The sequence below is a fragment of the Elaeis guineensis genome, chromosome 11, assembly GCF_000442705.2.
Source record: "Elaeis guineensis isolate ETL-2024a chromosome 11, EG11, whole genome shotgun sequence".
NCBI classification, from domain to species: Eukaryota; Viridiplantae; Streptophyta; class Magnoliopsida; order Arecales; family Arecaceae; genus Elaeis; species Elaeis guineensis.
The window spans coordinates 92,980,522-92,999,344 of record NC_026003.2 but is presented as its reverse complement, the minus strand read 5'-3'; the positions used below and the strand labels follow the sequence as shown (position 1 = coordinate 92,999,344).

The 18,823-nt window shown below is 42.0% G+C and overlaps 1 protein-coding gene across 1 annotated transcript; it reads right to left on the bottom strand.

Moving 5' to 3' along the window:
• Window positions 1-2,590: 2,590 nt before the first annotated feature.
• On the bottom strand, window positions 2,591-18,463 carry LOC109504849 (F-box protein SKIP31; the record flags this gene model as incomplete). The annotated part of the gene is given in 7 exon segments (XM_073245323.1): window positions 2,591-3,012; window positions 3,206-3,266; window positions 8,968-9,092; window positions 9,179-9,248; window positions 9,250-9,310; window positions 9,778-9,793; window positions 18,208-18,463. Coding segments are annotated over 7 exon segments (660 nt in total), but the record flags the coding sequence as incomplete, so codon positions are not given.
• Window positions 18,464-18,823: the final 360 nt, after the last annotated feature.

Genomic DNA, 18,823 nt, shown 5'->3' with positions numbered 1-18,823 from the left:
TGGCCGACCCTTATTAGCACTGAGGTAGATGACCACATGAGGGTTTCTGACCTCATTGCTGCTGATGGCTCCAGCTGGAGATGAGAGGAGATCACTCGGCTTTTTGGTGGCCCTCTTGCGGACCAGATTCTTGCCATTTCGATTCCAGTGCACCCCACTCTGTATGTGAGGGTTTGGGGGCGTTCCTGCTATCTCACAATTCGCTTGAGGGATCTATCCAGGTTATATGGCCTGATGCCTATTAGGATGATTAACGCTGTCTAGATCTGGAGAGTTGTCGTTCATCCTCGGGTGTAGATCTTTCGTTGGAAGCTGGCCTGGAATCGGCTTCTTATCCGGGCTCTTCTCAGGGATAGGGGCATGGAGGTTCTGACCTCCTGTCTGATTTGTGGGGATAAGGATGAGTCTGTGGAGCATGCTATTCTATGATACACGAAGACGAGGGTTATCTAAAGACAGTCTGGTGGTTATCCTTAAGAGACGAGCCCTGGTCCCTGGTTAGTTTTCTTTCTTAGCTTGATTCGTCAGAGTACGACTGATGGATCGATCGTTGTTGCTAGGCGGATGGCTTATATTGCTTATCAGATTTAGCTGTCTAGGAACAACCTTATCTTTGACGGTGAGATGATTCTTGCTCATCGCATTTTAGATATTGCTGTCTGTCTTGCCCAGGAGTATTATCGATTTGATGTTGCCACTCCGTTCTTTGACATTCCTGACCCCTGGAGCTCTCTGGCTGACCCGACAGTGATCCGTAAGATTTTTTCCATCGCTTGGGAGCCCCCACCCATAGGATTTGTCAAAGTTAACTTCGATGGTAGTGTCAAAGACGGGAGAGCCAGAGCAGGCTTTGTTATCTGCAGCTCTAATGGTAGACTTCTGGCCGCTGGAGGCTCCCATCTATTTGAGCCTTTTGTCCCCGATTCGGAGCTTCATGCTGCCTGGGCAGGGGTCATTTTTGCTAGGCAGTAGCTTCATGTGGAGCGGATCTTTCTTGAGGGTGACTCTGTCACTGTCATCACTTGACTTTAGGGGGTACTAGGTAGCCCGACGGCCATCCTCTCATCTCGGATATCTGGATCTCTTTTTACCATGCTGCTGCAGTCATAGTTCAGTATATTTACTCAGAGGCCAATATTGCAGCGGATTGAGTGGTAGCTTTTATGGTTGACCACTCAGTGATTGGATATGAAGACAGGATAGAGACTGCCCATTGGTCTTACGGAACTTTTTGTATCTTGATCTGTTGGACTGCTCTCGCATTAGACTAGTGTGACCATCCGTTTGTGCCAAAAAAAAAAAAGAGGCAAGAGTCTCAAGGGGTTTAATCGTCGGAGTTGGGAGTAGAGGTGGAAGCCGATTGGGTGGGGGCAGATGGTTAGGTCGCTTAAATTGAAAGTTTAACAAGAGGGAGGGGTGGAGATAAACAAGGCCTATAACATGCGAAGGGGAGCACTCGGGAGGGGTGCCCATGGTGAGAGTTGTTGCTCGCATAAGGTTTTCTAGAGCTTCTCTCTCTATGTTTCTCTTTCATGGCTGAGTAATCTTTAAACTGATTGTATAGCGTATTTTCTATACATGAATAAGATTTAAACTTATTTTTCATCATTTTATTTGTATTTCATTTAGTTTTTGTAGCAAAGTTTTAGGAATGGATTCAAGCGTCTGCTGAAGTCAGTCAAATGTTTTCTAATATTCACAATGAAAAATAAGGTGGAAAAAAAAAAAAGACGGGAAGTCAGTCAAGTGTTTCTTTGACTTGATATTTTGTATTGTTTGCTAGTCTGTTCTGAGAAAGGAAAAAAAAGGGAAAATGAGGATGCCACACGTTTTATTGAAGGTTAAAGTTCTACAATTTAGTTACGTTTTGTTTAAGGTTAACAAATCTACAATTTAATTTGACTATCTTTTTCTCCTATACCCTTCTTTCGCTATAAAAGAAGGGTACATGACTCACCATATAAATTGATATAAGGTGAGCCAATTCAAAGGAACCCATTTCTTTGGAGCCCTTGGGTTCTGCAGACCTTGTTGCAAAATCTGAGAAGAATTTTATTCTAGCACTTCTAGTCCACAAATGGGATAGGAAAGGATTGGATGTCTGCAATATTACCCGCACAGGAAGACTGTTTTCATGTTCCAAACCCTCGCGCTTCAGATTACAATAGAGCAGCTTTACGGTTGCACTAAAATACTCTCTCATTCCATATGCTTCTGATTGCATTATAATAAAAAAATTCTCTTTATATAATTTATTTTGCAATAAAACAAGGCCAAGCTTGAGGTCTTCCCAAGTCTCAAATCACCAACCATATCTCAGAGACTAAAGGGAATGCCGCGTGACAAGTACATAAGTTCCCAAGTCAACTTGGTAGAGTGAGACAGCATGGAATTAACAGTAAGACTAAGGGGCGTTTGTCAGGACAAGGGATGTACTCAGTGTGGGCTGAAGGTTTTATTGTACAATCTGCACCAGTTCAGTTTCTATTTCTTTCACCTTAGAATAGATTAAGACATATTACTGGTTAAAAATCCATCTTGAGTTAAGCATGCTCAATTTTTGAAAGAACTGCTAACGATACCACAATTAATCCTAAAACATGCCTATATGACAAGGTCTCAGTGATTCAGACATCAAGATGAACTAAAATATAGCGGTATGCACTTGTTTGAATAATATACACATAAAGTAACGCTTGAGAATTCTTTCAAGCATTGGATGCAACCGTCCCAACTGATAACAGCAATGATTATTCAAACCACGGATTGAAAGAACACTTAGAGAGAGGCTCCAGTCACATCGACTCATAAATTTGCTATGCTGGATGCTTTAACCTACAAATCTAACGTGATAACAAACTATGATTTTATATCTCACTTCTCCACCTTGTCATAAGTATTGGTTGCTGCAATAATCAGGAAAGCAGAGATTAGTAATATTTCAGCAAAACCTTAATGCCTTTTCAAGTTCCTTTTCATCAGCACAATTGTAACCCCACAGATAGGCCCATGCTGCCAAAAAAAAAAAGAAAAAAAAGAAAGAAAATACAAAACATGAATGATCACAGATTGTTAAATTTTTAATAAGCATTAAAAAGAAAAGTTTTTTTTTTTTGTGCCCAAAGAAAAAAAGAGAAGTTTTTTGCTTTATTTCGCAGCAAAACACTATGCATAAAAGAACAAAAAATGAGAGTTGAGCTAGTACCAAAACATCCGGACCCCATAAAAGGCTCTGCTTCATCAGTAACACTATCTAGTTGTTCCTCCTAAAATTAAACTGAAGGTCAGTATTAGGATTTGACGCCTCGAGATTCAGCTCACATTGAGCCCACAGCGAGGTTCGCGGCGAAAAACGGAGTCCAACGAGATCAAGATCATCTGAAACGGAGCTCGGATGGAGGAGATACGAGCTTTTGAAGTCGGCACGAGATTCGAGGCGGCGGAGGACCGCCGGCGATCGGCGGCGGGCGGCAGCGGCGCGGCCGCAGGCGGCGGCGCGCGGGACGTGCGACCCAGGCCTGCGTGGGATGCGCAACCCAGGCCCGCGGCCCAGGCGGGCGTGCGGCCCAAGTGCGCGCAGGCCCGCGCGCAGGCACGGCCCAGGCTCGCATGCAGGCGCGGCCCAGGCCCGCGCGCGCGGCTGGCCCAGGCCCAGGCGGCCTGCTGGCCCCTTTGCCCCGGTCCACCGTGGATCGGGCGATCCACGGCTGGGCCTGTGGACCACATGGGCGTTTCCCACGCGGTCCACGACACTATTTCGTGGACCGATCGCGATTGGACGGCCCAGGGAGATTGCAGTCTTGATCCGACGGTCCAAGGGGTTTTTTGGCTTTATTTAGGACTCTTAAATCTAATCTAATTAGGTTTAAACCCTGTTTAACTCTTTAAAAGGGTCATGTGATGAACAGTGAAGCGTGGGGTTCGGGTTTCTCGCCGTACAGCGCCGTACGAACCCGAGAGAGAAAGGCGGAAGTGCTGAGAGAGAAGGAGCAGGAGGCTCCTGGACAGCGGTCGCCAGGCACTTCAGGGGTTCAGGGGGGTCTTCCAAGAGAGAGAGAGCTTTTGTGAGGGGAACTTCAGGTGAGAGAGAATTGGGTGTACAAGGGTTGAGGGTGAGGTCTCCTCTTGTAAAATTTTCTTTTTCATAGTGAAGTTTGCATGCCCCGTGGAGGCGAGCCCTTTTGTGGCTGATCCACATATTTTGATTGTTTTCTTTTTGTTTTATTTCTTCTTTCTTCCTGCTGCATCGCGTGGTACTGAAAAGATCTTGGGAGGTGGTGTCCTGGCTAGACATCCACCCAACAAGTGGTATCAGAGCAAGGCGGTACAAGGACGCAGATTGCAGTGGTGGTGAGCAAGACTGAAGATGGAGAAAACAAGAACTATCAAGATGGAGATCAACAAGTTCGATGGTAAGAGCAATTTCTCCTTGTGGCAGGCAAGGGTGAAGGACGTGTTCATCCAACAGGGGTTGATCGATGCTCTCTTGTGCGATGAGAAACCGACCACCATGGAGGTGCGGGATTGGAAACGGCTACAGATGCAGACGGTGAGTACCATCCGTATGTACCTAGCGGATGAGGTGGTGATCCATGTGCTGAGCGAGACTTTTCCGACGGTGCTGTGGTCGAAGCTCGAGGAGTTGTACATGGCGAAGTCTCTCACCAACACACTTTTCCTCTGGAGGCAGTTCTATCAACTGCGGATGACTAAGGGACAGAGCGTGCAGGAGCATCTGAGCTACTTCCAGAAGATCCTCACCGACCTCCTCAGCGTTGGCGAGAACGTTGAGGAGAAGACCAGGGCGCTGGTTTTGCTGGCGTCGCTTCCCCCTTCGTACGAGTCCTTGGTGATTGCTCTTCTAGTGGGGAAGACCACTATCAAGATGGACGAGGTCACTGCGGTGATACTCCAGAACGAGGTTCTCAGGAGGGAGAACCCAGCTTCGAGCTCAGGTGGCGGTAGCTCAGCTTTGGTGGCTTTTGGAAGAGCAGGAGGCGGTAGACGGAGCGACAGGAGATCGCAACGAGGGCGGTCTAAGTCCAAGAGGGACTTGAGCAAAATCAAGTGTTACCGGTGTGAGGAGTTGGGGCATCTAGCCAGAGATTGCCCTCAACTTAAAAATCGGACGGTGGTTGCTGTAGCGACGGCCGGCAGTGATTTAGATGGAGATGTCCTGGAGATATCTGACGAGGTATCTACTTCTTCCCAGCAGTGGATATTAGATTCTGTATGCCTCTATCATGTATGTTGCAGAGAGGAGCAGTTTGACTCCCTGGAGAACAGTGAGGGCACTGTATATCTGCCGGATGGATCGAGCTGTGCGATCAGAGACATTGGGACGGTCAGCTGGAGGACACATGACGGTGCAGTGAGGAGATTGGGGGAGGTCCGATACATACCCGATTTCAGGCGGAATCTTATCTCACTTAGCAGACTGGATTCAAGAGGCTACAGGACGGTAGCTGGTGGAGGAATCCTGAGGGTGCTACGCGGCGATAGGATTGTGCTAGAGGGAAAGAAGGGGAGCAGAGGACATTATTACCTGGTAGGGAGCCCAGTGCGAGGTGGAGCTTCGGGAGCCAGACGGAGCCCAGAGCGAGGTGGAGCTCCAGGAGGCGGATCGGGCACGAGACAGGAGACTCGGGAGGATGAGAGGCGACGTCGCAAGGTGAGATTCCTATTGCCGCAGGACGATGCCCCGAGCAGGTCTCAGGTCAGGAGGAGCACAGCATACGATGGAGATGGGATCGAGCAGCCTGACTTGACTCCCATGTTTGCCCATCTATGATCAGCAGGCGATTGCCCCAGGGCATGGGGGCGAGGAGATCCAGAAGCTCTCGGAGTTTGGAGAAGGCCGAATATCGAGTCGAGGTGAAGATTGTTAGGATTTGACGTCTCGAGATTCAGCCCACATTGAGCCTACAACGAGGTCGCGGCGAAAAATGGAGTCCAACGAGACCAAGATCACCTGAAACGGAGCTCGGATGGAGGAGATACGAGCTTTTGAAGTCAGCACGAGATTTGAGGCGGCGGAGGACTGCCGGCGACCGGCGGCGGGCGGCAGCGGCGCGGCCGCAGGCGGAGGCGCGCGGGACGCGCGACCCAGGCCCGCGCGGGAAGCGCTCAGGCGGGCGCGAGGCCCAGGCGGGCGCGTAGGCCCGCGCGTGCGGCCGGCCCAGGCCCAGGCCTAGGTGGCCTGCTGGCCCCTTTGCCCCGGTCCACGGCTGGGCCTGTGGACTGGGCGGTCCACGGCTGGGCCTGTGGACCGCGTGGGCGTTTCCCACACGTTTCACGCGGTCCACGGCACTATTTCGTGGATCGATCGTGATCGGACGGCCCAGGGAGATTACGGTCTTGATCCGACGGTCCAGGGGGTTTTTTGGCTTTATTTAGGACTCTTAAACCTAATCTAATTAGGTTTAAACCCTGTTTAACCCTTTAAAAAGGTCCTGTGACGAACAGTGAAGCTTGGGGTTCGGGTTTCTCGCCGTACAGCGCCGTACGAACCCGAGAAGAGAGAGAAAGGCGGAAGCGCTGAGAGAGAAGGAGCAGGAGGCTCCTGGACAGCGGTCGCTAGGCACTTCAGGGGTTCAGGGGGGTCTTCCAAGAGAGAGAGAGCTTTTGTGAGGGGAACTTCAGGTGAGAGAGAATTGGGTGTACAAGGGTTGAGGGTGAGGTCTCCTCTTGTAAAATTTTCTTTTTCATAGTGAAGTTTGCATGCCCCGTGGAGGCGAGCCTTTTTGTGGTTGATCCACGTATTTTGATTGTTTTCTTTTTGTTTTGTTTCTTATTTCTTCCTACTGCATCGCGTGGTACTGAAAAGATCTTGGGAGGTGGTGTCCTGACCAGACATCCACCCAACAGTCAGCAAAGAGTAATCACATGAGAAGATGGACTTTAGAGAAAAAGAAAGCTAAATGCCTTGACCCAGGTACATGTGGTTGGCATTATAGACTCTTCACCTTTCACACATATCATGTGATGTACCCTATCATCTGGAACAACCAGCCTTATACAAACCATTCACATAACTTCCAACTATGTCATCCTAGGTCCACTTACCCTTTTCTAAATCTTCAGAACAAAGCCAAGTGCTCAATATGAGATCATGAGTCTTCAAATTTTTCCTCCATGTGCTCATTCCATCTCAGTCATTCCCCCCCACTTCTTCCTGAATTGGTGCAATAGCTAATTTAAGTCATTTCAAAATCTATCCTTGTTAGAGGTGCAAGTGAAAATGACCAAGAGATGAGAGTAATAAAAATTAAAGAAAAAAGTTGGATGCTTCATCCCTACCATGACTGCTTTGAGAATTGAAGTCGTATTACATATGGAAAGAAAGGGTGGTCTACCTAGCATTATGCGGCCATATATATGGTTGGCTTAAAATAATATGGCTGCATATATGTACCACCTAGCATTCTGGAGCTACATTATATATACAACCCACTACTATATGGACCCATATAAGTGAAGCAGGTTTAAGCTGGTGGCATGCCTAATATGGGTAATAATGTTAAAATGTTGATCATGTTATAGTTATTGCTATTGGGTAATAGATACTAAACAATAAGCAATTATATTGCTTATTGTTAGTGGTTACCATTATTAATATTGTTATTATCCATTCGGAAAAATAGTATTATCATTATTGCTGTTACTATTGCATTTAATGTGTTATATTTATTTTTAAATAGTTAAATAGTAACTTTAAGACATTGGAGACAACATTTCCGGGACATGCACCTTTTAACAGTGATTAGGATTGTCATATAGTGATCATTTTGGTCTAATAATTCCCTCCCTTTTTTACTTCAAAATGACAGCACTTCATAGCCCTTGACTTCTTTGGTAACAAAAATTATGCAGATGCAAGACCCTAGCTTTGGATCAACTGATATGTATGTATCTTGCAACATACACTCTCAAAAAGGTGGGAACCAACCTAGTGAAAAATCATTTTTTGAAAAAGAATTTAAGTTCAGTGAGGATAGGGGTTCAATTCCTATAAAAGCTAATAACAGTGCATTGTCCAAAACAAGAATATTGAATCGGTTTGTTGGCTGAAACATATTTGATAACACAAGTTCTCATATTTGATTAATATTTAAATAACTAAAATGGAATCATGAGACATGGTCTCATGCAGTTTTACTCATCTGACAAACAGGTTGCAAAGCAATTTAGGTCCTGGAAAATAGACCTCACTCAACAGTAATAGGATGGTGCAGATCTAGTGTGTTAGTGACAAAATTATATTGTGCCACTACAAAATATGACACATGTGGCAACTGCCTCCTCTAGATGCGTGCACATACACATGCACCTTAGTTCATCAGTTTGAATAAATAATTTTTCAAGGCTCATGTCAGATATAAACCCTAAAACTCATGTATAAAGGATATGTTGGCAAATATTCAGATGTCGTAACCTTCATGATACTTGAAGAGGAAGGTCTTATTCAAAAAGTGGAGGTACCAGGTCTACCATTCAGAGGTTAAATAGGTCATGTTTTAAAAACATTTTTCCCTGTGTAAAAGCATAAAATAGGAAGGTTATTGAAATACAACTTCAGAGATATTGCACTTGGTATAAAAAGAGTAAAAGGAGCAGGCTACCATTGAGGTCCTTTTAGACTTTCTTAAAAATCTTTCTAATTCCTTCCTGAGTATGTCATGTATTGAAGAATGAAGACCGATATTAGTTACAGGTTGGCTGAGAAATTTTAAAGTCATTAGACTCATTGCATACTGAGCTTAAAGTATATGTCGCCATCCTCAATGCAGATGTAATTTTTTTGTAACCTAAATATTGCTTATTACTGACATGTCATTCAGCAGGACTATAACTTCAGCAGAAGTGTGCTACCTTTTTTCTCTCCACGTCGCATCATCTAGTAAATAAACAAGATGGAAAGAAAGGGGAAAAAAGATGATATGAAAGGATGATTGGTCCGCAACTTACTATGTCCAATAAATCTGATTCCTCATTGGGAGAGAGCCATCTATCAGAACAGTGACCAGAGATGGTGCAGACCAAAAGCCCATTAGATTGATCCAGGACAACTTCCCTGCAAGTATCATCACAAACTGCAGATGCAAGGGGAAAAAAAAAAAAAACCGACATTAGCCATGGAGCTCATGCTTTAATAACGTCACAGCGGGGAGTGTCCTACCATGCACACGACCAGTCGTCTCACAAATAAAAACATCTCAGATTTGGGAGTATGAGCATGCGTTTCCTTCCTGAACAAACATGACCAGTCACCACCTCATCAGTTAAAGCTCTGCTGCTTTACCAAGTATTACTGGATCATTGACCTTCACAATTATTAGTTCTTTTAATAACATCCAGCCTCCATGTCACGCCCCCGACCCGAGATTTGAATCGAAGGTCATGGCAACCGCCGCATATTTATAGAATACTTTTCCCATAAGCATGCAAGGCATCTCATCATGATATCTTCACAAACAGTTAAATAAATTTTTCAATATTTAATAATCAAACTTTAGTTCAAATAACAAATCAAAACTCAGTGTTCAAAAGAAAATAACTGTCTGACAAAGTCAATACTAAAAAAAAACTAAAAGTCTTAAATAAATTCTGAGAAAATCCTAAATCAATGAGCTAACTCCATCTCTAATCGCTCTCCCAACCGAAATCCCGCATCATGCTAATTTTCTGGATCTGTAAGAAAAACATAAAACTCATCGTGAGCTAAACAGCCCAGTAAGCAGTGTATACCTTTAACTGAATAAATCAGGCAAATAATACTATGCATATCGATTTACTAATAATAACAAATCAACATGTAATTTCATGAAATCATATTCATACTATCAATCATATATAAAAGTCAATTCATCATAATTTCCAATTATGCTTTTCATCTTAAATTCATCAATTTCTTAAGTTCTTCTTACCAACCATGACTATGACCACATTATCCTGTGGCAGGATCATAATACCGCGTATCTGCTTGCGGTGGGCTATGAATCATCTGGCAGCCAAGTCCTTTGGAACCGCTGGTCTCGCTGGCGGTTTGTCGCTGGTCTCTCTGGCGACATGTCGCTGGTCTCGCTGGCGACATAAATCCTCAGGACAGTCAATTGCCAACGTATATGCCCCCATTGGTGGGGTCCTCAACACAGTCAGTTGTCAATTTCATATTGTCTTCCAATTCATATATTATTTTTAAAATAATATAAATAAATGATATTCGAGTCAAATCATCCATATCATTCTTTGTGATCATGCATCATTATAATAATTATTCAACAAATAACTTCAATCATAAATAATTTCTATAATTAACTTTAATCATAAATAATTTCAACAATTATTTCAATAAATAATTTCAATCAGAAGCATGCATAAATTTATTTAATTCAGAATTTTATAATTTACCAGATAAATTCAATAAAAGTAAACACACTTACCTCAAAAGAGAATCCAAACTAAAAATTTAGAAATCTCGAAAATCCTTCTCTGAACCTGATACGTCAAATATCATATTTTTAATCAAAATTTCATCAAATTAAAATTAATTAAAATTGTTAAAATCTAATGTCTCCACGAGGATCAACTTGACAACAGCATCCAGGATTTTCGGACTAATCCATGGATATCCTAATTATATTTATTTATTTATTTATTTTTATTTATTTATTTTATTTTTTAATTCCATAAATCTTAAAAATCTAAAAGAGAGAGAGAGAGCAAAGAGAGTTTCTCTCTCCGCCCCTTTTTTTTTTCTTTTTCTTCTTCTTCTTCTCGACTCTTTCCACGCCGGAACAGGGGATCGGTGTGGCCCTTCCTTGGCCGGGCCGTTCAGGCCGCGGTCGCCACGGCAGAGACCGACGGTAGAAGGAGGACACTCCCCGATTCTGGAGGAGCATAGCCGGCGGTCGATTGCGATCGCCGGCGCCGGAAAAAATCCAAGGGAAAAGAGACCGAAACAGGGGTCTCTTTTCCGACGAAAATCAGCGACACCCGTCGCCGGCAGCCTCAAGCAAAGGTATGGGAAGAAAGGGAAGGAAGAGAGGAAGGAGAGGAAAACTCACCCCGGCCTCCAGTGACCTCACCGGCGAGCAATCATGGTGAGAAATCGAATGGTGTCCGCGGCTCCGATCGAGAAAGACGGAGAGAAAGAGAGAGGGAGGAGGCCGATGATTGGTTTCTAGGGGGAGGGGGTCTTCTTATAGAGGGTCCTAGGACTTCGGGAGGTCCTAGGACTCCCAAATCGCTCGGGTTTTCGCCGGAGAAGAAGACTCCTATCGGGAGTCTTCTTCCCAGTTTTTTCTATTTTTTTTTTTGTGGGCTTGGATCTTGATGTCATGGGCTTGGGCTTGGTATAACATTCTTCACTCCTAAAAAAAATTTTCGTCCTCGAAATTTTTCATACCTGTAGTCTCGAAGAGCTGGGGATATTTTTGCTTCATTTCTTCCTCTAGCTCCAAGTAGCTTCTCTTTCTGAATATCGACTCCACTGTACCTTGACATAAGGGATGTTGCGACGTCTCAGCACCTGTTCTTTACGGTCTACGATCCGTATCGGATATTCTTCATATGATAGATCTTTTCTGGCTTGTACTGGTTCAAGTTTCACGATGTGACTTGGGTCTGGTAAATATTTTTTTAACATAGAAACATGAAAAAATTATGTACTCCTGCAAGTGAAGGGGGTAAGGCAAGTCGATAAGCCACCTCATCAATTCTTTCCAAAATCTCAAACGGACCCACATATCTAGGATTCAATTTGCCACGAATGCCAAATCTTGAGATTCCTTTTGAAGGAGATACTTTGAGGAATACATGGTCACCAACTTGAAATTCTAATTTCGTCTTCTGTGGTCTGCATAACTTTTCTGTCTGCTTTGTGCTGCTCGAAGTCGTTCTTTAATTAATTGAATCTTCTCGACTGCTTGTTGAACAAGTTCGGGATCCAATATTCTTCGCTCACCAACATCATCCCAGTGAATCGGTGATCGACATCTTCTACCATATAAAGCTTCGTACGGTGCATACCAATGCTAGTCTGATAACTGTTATTGTAAGCGAACTCAATCAAAGGTAGATGCTCATCCCATGAACTTTTCATATCCAAAATACAGGTTCTCAACATATCTTCTAAGATCTGAATAGTTCTTTCTGACTGACCATCAGTCTGTGGATGAAAAGCTTTACTGAAATTTAATTTTATTCCTAATACCTTGTGTAAGCTCTTCCAAAATTGTGATACAAATCTGGTGTCTCGATCCGATACGATGGTCACTGGAATTCATGTAGCCTTACAATTTCTTTCATATATAACTTTGCTAGTCTTTCCAAGGTAAATCCAACTCTAATTGGTAGAAAGTGTGCGGACTTTGTCAATCGGTCCACATCACCCAGGCTGCATCATTTTTACTGGGAGTCTTCGGTAGTCCAGTTACAAAATCCATAGTGATATGTTCCCACTTCCAAACTGGAATATCAAGAGGTTGAAGTAGTCCCGCCGGTCTCTGATGTTCAGCTTTAACTTGTTGACACATCAAACATTGAGCCACGAATTGAGCGATCTCTCTCTTAATATTATTCCACCAGTACATTTCTTTTAAGTCTCTATACATCTTAGTACCTCCCGGATGAACTGTATAACCGGTCTGATGTGCCTCCTGAAGTATTTCATGCTTGAGTGCTGAATCATTGGGTACGTAAATTCTGTTTTCGAACCTTAAGAACCGTCTTCATGTATCTTGAATTCAGATTGAACACCAGCTTCCACTAATTTCTTATTTTCAATAGTTGTGGATCATTATTCTGGGCAACTGTAATTCTTTCTATGAGTGTTGGCTGAACCCTCATGTTGGCTAATCGTACTGTCGAGTCATATATTCGGATGTCTAATTCTATTTTTTTTATATCTCCAATAATTGGCTTTGGTGTGTGATTAAAACTGTCAAATTTTCCACAGATTTTCTACTAAGGGCATCAGCAACAACATTAGCTTTCTCCGGATGATAATGGATTGTTAAATCATAATCCTTCAACAGTTCTAACCACCTTCTCTGTCTCATGTTCAATTCTTTCTGAGTAAAAATGTACTTCAAACTCTTATGATCAGTAAACACTTCACACTGTGCACCGTATAAGTGATGTCTCCAAATTTTTAAGGCAAAAATTACTGCAGCTAAATCCAAATCATGTGTCGGATAATTCTGTTCATATGGTTTCAATTGTCTTGAGACATGGGCTACTACCTTACCATGTTGCATCAATACACAGCCGAGTCCCTTTTTAGATGCATCACTATATATTGTGAAACCTTCATCTCCTGTTGGTATAGTGAGGATAGGGGCTGAAACTAATCGTTGTTTTAATTCTTGGAAACTCTGTTCACAATCTTCAGTCCACTCGAATTTAACCCCTTTTTGAGTAAGACGAGTCAAAGGTGCAGCTATGCAGGAGAATCCTTCTACAAATCGTCTGTAATATCCTGCCATTCCCAGAAAACTTCGAATCTCAGAAATATTTATAGGTCTGTTCCACTGCATCACAGCTTCCACTTTTGCTGGATCCACAGAAATTCCATCTTTAGATACGATGTGTCCTAAAAAGGATATTTTGTCCAACCAAAATTCACACTTCTTAAATTTGGCATAAAGTTTTTCTTTCCTCAATATTTGTAGTACACACCGTAAATATTCTTCATGCTCCAATTTACTTCTCGAATATATCAAGATATCGTCAATAAATACGATAACAAACTTATCAAGATAGGATCTGAATATTCTGTTCATTAAATCCATAAAGGCTGCTGAAGCATTGGTTAACCCAAAAGGCATCACTAAAAATTCATAATGTCCATAACGAGTTCTAAATGCAGTCTTTGGTATGTCCTCTGTTTTAATTTTTAACTGATGATATCCTGAACGAAGATCAATTTTAGAAAAGACTTGTGCACCTTGCAACTGATCAAACAAATCATCAATTCGAGGTAGAGGATACTTATTTCTGATAGTATTTTTGTTCAACTCTCTATAGTCGATACAAAGTCTCATACTACCATCTTTTTTCTTCACAAATAAGACTGGAGCTCCCCAAGGAGATACACTAGGCCTTATAAAATATTTATCCAATAAATCCTGTAATTGATCTTTTAACTCCTTTAACTCCATAGGGGCCATTCTGTAAGGGGCTTTAGAAATTGGACTGGTATTGGGTGCCAACTCAATAGTAAATTCAATTTCTCTATCTGGTGGTAGTCCGACTAAATCATCAATGAATACATCCGAAAATTCATTTACAATAGGAATATCTTGTAACTTTAATTCATCATGTTCTTTATTCTTTATTGATACTAGGTAACCTCTACATCCCTTTCTTATCGTCTGTCTAGCTTGCACAAATGAAATAATACGTGGAGGGTGGTTCCTGTACTTCCATCAAAACTAAAAGTTAATTCTTCCAGTATGTAAAGTTCACTCTCTTTTCATGACAATCCACAGAGGCATGATAAGTAGCTAGCCAATCCATTCCTAGAATGACATCGAAATCATGCATATCCAGGACAACCAAATCTGTCGGTAGTTCTTTTTCTCCTATTCTGATACTACATGACTTGCATACACTTTCGGTACTCAAAACACCACCTACTGGTGTCTCAACATATAGTTTGGTTTTCATAGGTTCACATACTATATCATGTTGTCTAATAAAAGCAGTGGATATAAAGGAGTGTGTAGCACCAGAATCAAATAAAATTGAAGCATGAATACCAGATATAGGAATGGTACATGTCACCACAGCATTGGAGACCTGAGCATCCTTTATGTGAGTGCATAGATCCTTCCTTGAGTTTTCGGCCTTTGACCTCCGTCCTTTGTTTGCGTTGGTCTATTTTCATCCATCTGGGGGCAATCTGCAATCTTGTGTCCTTTCTGTCCACATCTAAAACAAGAACCAGTATTCCATGGGCAATTAGAAGACTCATACTCTCTTCGGCCGCATCTTGAACATCTAGCTGCCTCATTCTCACGATTCTTATCAATTGCTGGTTTCTTTGCTGGACCCTTATTGTTCTGATTTCGTCCTTGAGTTCCACTAAACCTATTTCTCTTCTTCTGATTCCGCTCTCACTCCGCATGAGCTTCATTAACTTCTCTCTCAATTATTAGAGCTTTATTTACAACTGAGGCATAGGTAGTTAGCTCATAGGGTACAACTTGTTTTCTGATTTTGTCTTCAGTCTCATTTTAAATTTGTGTACTCTGTCTTACTCAATCTCAACTAATCTTGGAACAAACTTGGCTAACTCCGTGAATTTAGCTTCATATTCTGCAACGGATCTGTTCCCTGTTTTAGGTGAATGAACTCCTGCTCTTTCTATATTCTGACACTTCGGGAAAATACTTATCAAAGAATTCATCTCGGAATCTCTCCCAAGTGAGTGATATCCTATCGTGCTCATATTTTTGTTCTAGTATACGCCACCAGTTGTATGCCTCGCCTTGTAACAGATATGCTGTGAAGCGGATCTTCTCTTCATCTTGACATTCTTGCACGGCGAATGCCTTCTCCATTTCCATAATCCAGTTATCTGCTTCCAGTGGCTCGATGGTCCCTTTGAAGGCTGGAGGAGCTAGCTTCTTAAATTCGATGATATTATTTCTCTGCATCGGATGTTCTCCATGTCCAGGTGTTGGTGGAAATTGCTGACGGGCTGTGCATGTTGTTATTGAAGTAACTGTTGCTGTGTTTGAACTACTCCGATCAGAGTTTGCATTAGTTGAGTCATGTTCGGCTCCTCCTGTACTGTCGGAGTATTATCGTAGGATCAAGGATTTCCTCCTGCTGAGTTGTGCCGCTATTTAAATGGGGAGTATTATCGCCAAGTGGATTTGATATCCCTCCTACCGCTCTTGAGTATTCCTCGCTCGTCGTGGAGGCATATTGACCTATGATAGATTTGAGATAATAACTTATCCTTAATAAGGTTATAAATTTACTTGAGACAGGTCAGCTCATAATCATCATAACTAACCTTTCATTTTCCTAATGTCTACCCCTCACTCGCTCACTCTATTCTACATGTCTCTATCTATCTACTTATGCTCTGATACCATATTAATTGTCACGCCCCCGACCTGAGATTTGAATCGAGGGTCATGGCAACCGCCGCATACTTATAGAATACTTTTCCATAAGCATGCAAGGCATCTCATCATGATATCTTCACAAACAGTTAAATAAATTTTCAATATTTAATAATCAAACCTTAGTTCAAATAACAAATCAAAACTCAGTGTTCAAAAGAAAATAACTGTCTGACAAAGTCAATACTAAAAATAAAACTAAAAGTCTTAAATAAATTCTGAGAAAATCCTAAATCAATGAGCTAACTCCATCTCTAATCGCTCTCCCAACCAAAATCCCGCATCATGCTAATTTTCTGGATCTGTAAGAAAAACATAAAACTCATCATGAGCTAAACAGTCCAGTAAGCAGTGTATACCTTTAACTGAATAAATCAGACAAATAATACTATGCATATCGATTTACTAATAATAACAAATCAACATTAATTTCATGAAATCATATTCATACTATCAATCATATATAAAAGTCAATTCATCATAATTTCCAATTATGCTTTTCATCTTAAATTCATCAATTTCTTAAGTTCTTCTTACCAACCATGACTATGACCACATTATCCCTGTGGCAGGTCATAATACCGCGTATCTGCTTGCGGTGGGCTGCGAATCATCTGGCAGCCAAGTCCTTTGGAACCGCTGGTCTCACTGGCGGTTTGTCGCTGGTCTCTCTGGCGACATGTCGCTGGTCTCGCTGGCGACATAAATCCTCAGGACAGTCAATTGCCAACGTATATGCCCCCATTGGTGGGGTCCTCAATACAGTCAGGTTGTCAATTTCATATTATCTTCCAATTCATATATTATTTTTAAAATAATATAAATAAATGATATTCGAGTCAAATCATCCATATCATTCTTTGTGATCATGCATCATTATAATAATTATTCAACAAATAACTTCAATCATAAATAATTTCTACAATTAACTTTAATCATAAATAATTTCAACAATTATTTCAATAAATAATTTCAATCAGAAGCATGCATAAATTTATTTAATTTAGAATTTTATAATTTACCAGATAAATTCAATAAAAGTAAACACTACTTACCTCGAAAGAGAATCCAAACTAGAAATTCTAGAATCTCGAAAATCCTTCTCTGAACCTGATACGTCAAATATCATTTTTTAATCAAAATTTTATCAAATTAAAACTAATTAAAATTGTTAAAATCTAATGTCCCCACGAGGATCAACTTGACAACAGCATCCAGGATTTTCGGACTAATCCATGGATATCCTAATTATATTTATTTATTATTTTTTTTATTTTTTTTTATTTTTTTTTAATTCCATAAATCCTAAAAATCTAAAGAGAGAGAGAGAGAGCAAAGAGAGTTTCTCTCTCCGCCCCCTTTTTTTTTTTCTTCTTTTTCTTCTTCTTCTTCTCGCTCTTTCCATGCCGGAACAGGGGACCGGTGTAGCCCTTCCTTGGCCGGGCCGTTCAGGCCGCGGTCGCCGCGGCGGAGACCGACGGTAGAAGGAGGACACTCCCCCGTTCTGGAGGAGCATAGCCGGCGGTCGATTGCGATCGCCGGCGCCGGAAAAATCCAAGGAAAAGAGACCGAAACAGGGGTCTCTTTTCTGATCGAAAATCGGCGACACCCGTCGCCGGCAGCCTCAAGCAAAGGTATGGGAAGAAAGGGAAGGAAGAGAGGAAGGAGAGGAAAACTCACCCCGGCCTCCGGTGACCTCACCGGCGAGCAATCACAGCGAGAAACCGAATGGTGTCGCGGCTCCGATCGAGAAAGACGGAGAGAAAGAGAGAGGGAGGAGGCCGATGATTGGTTTCTAGGGAGAGGGGGTCTTCTTATAGAGGGTCCTAGGACTTCGGAGGTCCTAGGACTCCCAAATCGCTCGGGTTTTTGTCGGAGAAGAAGACTCCTATCGGGAATCTTCTTTCCGTTTTTTCTCTATTTTTTTTTTTTTTTTTTTTTGTGGGCTTGGATCTTGATGTCATGGGCTTGGGCTTGGCTATAACTCCACGACAAGAAGGCAGTCTCTACAGCTGGACCGAAGCAGTTGGAGAGAGGTAAAAACCTGTCAACTGATATTTTTAATCACGGGCAACATAACAACAAGATCTCCAAAACATAAAACAAACATAAGTACTTTTTCCTTGCGAAGGAGGAGGTGCTTGACTTCTCTTTGCTGCCTGCATTTGTATATGGTACTCCTGAAACTCTGTTGGAGTGTTTCTCACAGATTCAATCATATCCTCTTTGTCATGCTGGCCCAAAAAAAGAATGTAAAAATGGCTTAGTGCTGTATAATGGAAACAGTGATTTATACAATAAAAACAGAAAATGTATGTTTCAATAGTTTATAAATATTTTCCACAATTGACTTGGCCATTCAATTGACTGTGTCCTCTATGCACATCATCAATATGAAAAATCGAAAACCTCATAAATCACTTAATATTCTTTTTAGAGACAATGCAGAATTTCCACTATTATAAGTGTGGAAATTTCACTTTAAAAAACAAATGTATATACGGTATTCCTCTGCATAAGCATCGTCGAATTTGATGAGAATATGATATCTTAAGTGAATATCAGAAAAAAAAGGAGCAAAAAGAGTTAACTGCCTTTTAATGTAACCAATAGAAGTGCCTGCTTGACTCAGTGTCCGTAGTCCCATCGGTAAGACATTAGTTGTAGTATGGCAGAGACTAATA